Here is a 4,663-nt window from a genome sequence, read left to right as displayed (position 1 = left end):
TTTCCCACGGATACATCAAGATATTGCAGGAAACCCGTCATGCTCTAAAAAAGAAGAAATGAACCGCACAACAGCAGAATATCAGAATCCAGTCAACTCCTCCGGTTTATTGCAAGAGATATACCTCAGGCACAGCCGCAGTCTGTAAAAATCATGTCTGGCGACACTTAAAAGAAATTAAAAAAAAACGATTTGGCCCTCCGATTAGAGTTGGGAGATTTTTGCGATATATGTCGCAAACACGACAGATACGTTTTTATCATGCTACTTCCCTCCTATCATGTCTAGCATCATTTGTCCTCATTCAGGGTGAATAATTACATTTGTTAGGGTGAATTATGGCAAATGGCAAATACCAAGAATGACAAAGGCAGCTTTATTTGATGGCTAAAATGTTCACTTACTATGCCCATTCCAATGTGTATACAATATTGTTACGAAAAATATCTGTTTGTGTTTTTTTGGGGTGCTGGAACAGATTGATGCCATTTCTGTTCATTTCAATGGGGAGAGACAATATGACATGAGTGATTTAACACAATAATAATAATAATACATTAGATGTATATAGTGCCTTTCAGGACACTTAACATATCCTTGTAGATCACAGAGAGAAAGGGGGAGGCGTGGTCACGGAACGAAGCTAACTACTTGTAAGTCAAGGCACCGGTACTGCGTGGGCTAACGATGACATAATTAAAATGTGTGTCCAAAGAGTTAATAGTGTAAATTGTAGTTATTGTGTTGATATTTCTGACACAAACATTTAACAAATTATAAACTTACAGCGGTGGCCAACAAAAAGTGGTAGGGCAGAAACTGCATGCGAAGGACATCGTTGAACTTGCGGATGCAGTGAAGTTCAATTCCATTTGAGTCATAGATGAACAGCCACTTCTTCTGAGCCACTGCAAACATGGTCTCAGTGTGAAGCCATCTGAAATGTGCACACTTGTTTTGAGTGCATCATAAATTGAACAATAGCAACTTAATTCATTCTTTACTCATAAAACTGGTAGGATGTGATGACACTCGCGACCATTTTGCCAGCCTTCTTGCCTGAGCGTGTGGTGTCAAATTGGACAAACAGTCAACAGTTCTTAAAAAGAGTCGAGTGCTCGCTTCAAGTTGTTTACAGACACTACCAGCCCAACAGTAGTGCAATAAAACTAGCACAAAATAAAGACAGTTACACTTCATGAATGTAAGCAAACACATAGCTTCGTCTTGCAAACACCTACTAGCTCAATGCTAAGACAAATCACAAAACATTATAGAGAGGCTAAAGAATATCATAGATGTTGCAGTATACAACATCACAAATGACGCAGAAACATACACAGAAATATGCTTGAGCAATACGCAAAGGCATATATTCTTCGTAATCTGTGTGTGTGTGTGTGTGTGTGTCCGTGTGCGTGCGTGCTTTTGAGGCTTACCGAACAACACGAATGGACTCCATCACATTTATTTCACACATCAACTGTTTGGATTGCCAGTCAACACACAACATGGCCCCTCTCCTCCCACCAAGCAGCAGGTGACTAAATCAAAACAATGACGCAAACAATTAAAACTTATTCAGTACCAGCCAATTCTAAACCAAGTCTGAAAAGACATATAAAAACGTCTTTCGGAGTGAATGAGTTAAGCACCAAATAAAACTATTCATACATACTATCCCCAAAATGATTAATCCACTATATTGCAATCTAAATTTAACAGACATATTTATTTATTTAGTTTTACTGCTTGAATCGGTACATTCTGACTGGAAACGTTGAAAGATGAGAAAAGAAGTTGAAGTAAAGACATTGATTACATGTATGATATTGATCTGAATGGACTATTCTGAGAAACTGCTTTGATAATTAACACTCTTAATCAGTAACACAAACACAATTCAAGTTGGGAGAAGAAAGTGGGCTACTGACCGTCCGGTTTTGCTGTAATCCAGTTGGTATGGTCCAAATTGAGACAGATTCAGGTCAAAATACTGAGGACCAAGTAGATAAAAAAAAAATGGGTCAACTGTAATAATAAAATCTGTTTCTGTACCTATTTCAACCACGATAAACCATCAGAGCGGTAATCGGCCCTTGCCTAATTACAAGAGTGAACAACTGGCCAAGACTAATAGACAAGATTGCTCACCTTGGTCCCAGACGTTATATCCACAGCATCTGCGATATCTTGCTGTGAGATAGTACATGTGTCCTCATTTTCGTCTCCTTCTAGAAACCTGAGGAAGTTCATAAATAAAGTTACAACAGTGTGACATTTTCAGACAACCTCGTCAAGCCATGATTATTTTACCCTGCTTCTTCTGGGAGGAGAAGGTCAAACCGGGCAGCTTGTTTTTGGGCCATTTCTGAGGCTTCATCTGAACGAGCAATGGATTCTTTCAGCTTTAAGTGGTGCTTGCTGACCTGAAAAAAAACAAAACAAAACAAAAAAATACAAAAAAAAACAACCCTGCTTTAGCCAGCAGCACAATTTAAATACCAAACGGAAATTGCTGACCTCCTCTTTCGTTTTCCCTTTCCTTGTAAACTTCTGCAGCGTGGCTTCGGGAATAGAAGCAGGTCCTGGGAAAGCATCTTGTTTCTGGGGGAGTGCCAATAATTGGGTCAGACAAACCTCAAGTGCAGTGTACAAATTCCTTGGTTGGATTAGTTATTGATCATTGAGGGATTATTATTTTTATTTTTTTTGCAGAGAGTATCTGTATATTAATAATTGTTCCTCATCAGTCATGTCTTTGCTTTTCATAAACGTCAGAATAATGATAGGAGCACCAAACTTGAAAAACTGTTCTTTCCATTTTATGTGAAGTGAGGATAAACCTGACACTGTCAAACAAATATGGACTGTCTCATTGTGTTAGACCTATAACTGTGTGAATGTTACTCTACATCCAAAATTTTTTATTATTATCATTATTCTGTTCTACCTTATACAGATATTTAAACTTGAGATGAGATTCCTACAATTCAGAAGACCCAGTGCAATACATGTTATTCAGGGCATAATTTAGGAAAAAGTTTTTAATTCAATTTAATTTTGAAGAGTTAAGTCCAGTGCTAATGTTGAAAACATGCATAATGTTACAGTGGCTTCCAATAATATTTAATTGTCTTTTTGGGAGATGTTTTTTTCTGTACTGGTGTAGTATTGATGAGGATGGTGGTGCTTGGTGAGCATATTGGTGAAAAAATTGCTCTGGTTGTAACATAAAGGAAGCACTTGAGCCAACTTCAATTGCTTAAAAAATTAAATGTGTCTTACCCCAGATTTAAAGCGTTTTTCTTGTCCATGGTCGTTTTTTTTCATCCTCTTCTTTGCTGACGTTTTTTGAGGCATCTGCTGCTGTGAATCAACAGCCTGTATTCCACCGTCGCTTTCATCTTTCTTCTCGTGCCAGTAACGAGCTGGAGGCTGTCAGAAAGAAGACATCCATACTCCTAAGATTATCAGCGGGCATTTTAAAACTCGAGTGAGAACAACTCTGTTAGCACGCGTTGATAAAGTAGCTCAATGTCACTCGATGCCTCTTCTTTATAAGTCATCGTGTTTTCCGTTTTGTCGAGGCCGGCAGTAACCGATAACGACTCACACGACTGCAATCGTGTGTTATTGTCTGTATAATGGATTACCTTTTTCGTTTTCCCCACGTGTGGGCCTTTCTTTGCCTGTTCAGCGGCCGCCGCCATCTTTGTTGTGTACTCTAGCTCTTCCTTTTCTCGACTTCGTCACTTCCGTGATGAAAACCAAATCGGGATTGACGCCCTCTCCATTGGCCATTGTTTCCGACATGCGTACAAAAGAAATCTCAAACCGTTGTTTAATTGATTAAATAACATGTCACCTAATTTTACATATAAAGTAAAACATTAAATAATTCAATTATTATCATTTAAATGAAAAACAAATACGCACTATCTACTCTGCATGCACAACACAAAATGTTTTTGTTTATTGTGTGCATATTATATTAGTAAAAACGTCATTGTCATTACAGTGAAATATTGATTAGCAAATGCAAAGGAGTAAACTGCAGTTTAATTCGGCACGCAGGAATGTTATATTATTACTACTACTATTTTACTACTGCTATTAGCACAGTTATTGCTACTAATAATAATGTGTACTTCTACAGTGAGGTAAAGCATAAAACGGGTGTCAAACTCATTTCACATTGTGGGCCACATACGGCCTCTGTAGATGTCAAGTGGGCCAGACCATTAAAATAATACAATACTCTGCTATAAATAACCAAAAAATATGTCTTTCCTTTGTTTAGGTCTGAAGAAGCACAAGAACATTAGGAAAATTTTGAAATTTAATGAACATATCTTTTACAAAACATTTCATGAAGCCCCTTAGATTTCCTTAGACAAATGTGCAATTTACTTTTATCATTCACAAATATGCATTGCAACTGATCCCACAGATTGTACAAAGGCACAACCAGTGGCGGGCCGTGCATTTCAACCTTAGGCCTTCAGTGACGTCACATACATACACAATATAGGCTCGTCAAGCAGCACTTAATTTCAGGAGCATTTAAAACCATCAAGTATGCATTCACAATTAAGAGCAGGAAACTAAATTTACAGATAGTCAAAAATAAAAAGATGATTTAAAAATACGAAATAAAATG

The 4,663-nt window shown here is 37.6% G+C and overlaps 1 protein-coding gene across 1 annotated transcript; it reads right to left on the bottom strand.

Moving 5' to 3' along the window:
• Positions 1-1,435: 1,435 nt before the first annotated feature.
• On the bottom strand, positions 1,436-3,817 carry LOC109528271 (WD repeat-containing protein 46-like). Its single transcript, XM_019890651.1, has 7 exons — positions 3,657-3,817; positions 3,289-3,438; positions 2,524-2,607; positions 2,317-2,429; positions 2,155-2,242; positions 1,935-1,996; positions 1,436-1,544 (listed from the first exon to the last, which is right to left on the bottom strand). Exons 1-7 carry the CDS (start codon positions 3,711-3,713, stop codon positions 1,436-1,438), a joined length of 663 nt encoding a protein of 220 aa, XP_019746210.1. The 5' UTR covers positions 3,714-3,817.
• Positions 3,818-4,663: the final 846 nt, after the last annotated feature.

The sequence above is a fragment of the Hippocampus comes genome, unplaced genomic scaffold (assembly GCF_001891065.2).
Source record: "Hippocampus comes isolate QL1 unplaced genomic scaffold, H_comes_QL1_v1.1 scaffold174, whole genome shotgun sequence".
NCBI classification, from domain to species: Eukaryota; Metazoa; Chordata; class Actinopteri; order Syngnathiformes; family Syngnathidae; genus Hippocampus; species Hippocampus comes.
This window is presented reverse-complemented; position numbering and strand designations above follow the sequence as displayed.

Coding starts and splice junctions, on each gene's coding strand:
- LOC109528271 (XM_019890651.1), bottom strand. CDS start 3,713: ATGGCGGCGGCCGCTGAACAGGCAAAGAAAGGCCCACACGTGGGGAAA. Junction 2,608..3,288: donor AAAAACGCTTTAAATCTGGG/GTAAGACACATT, acceptor GCACTCCCCCAG/AAACAAGATGCTTTCCCAGG. Junction 2,243..2,316: donor CTCCTCCCAGAAGAAGCAGG/GTAAAATAATCA, acceptor GAACTTCCTCAG/GTTTCTAGAAGGAGACGAAA.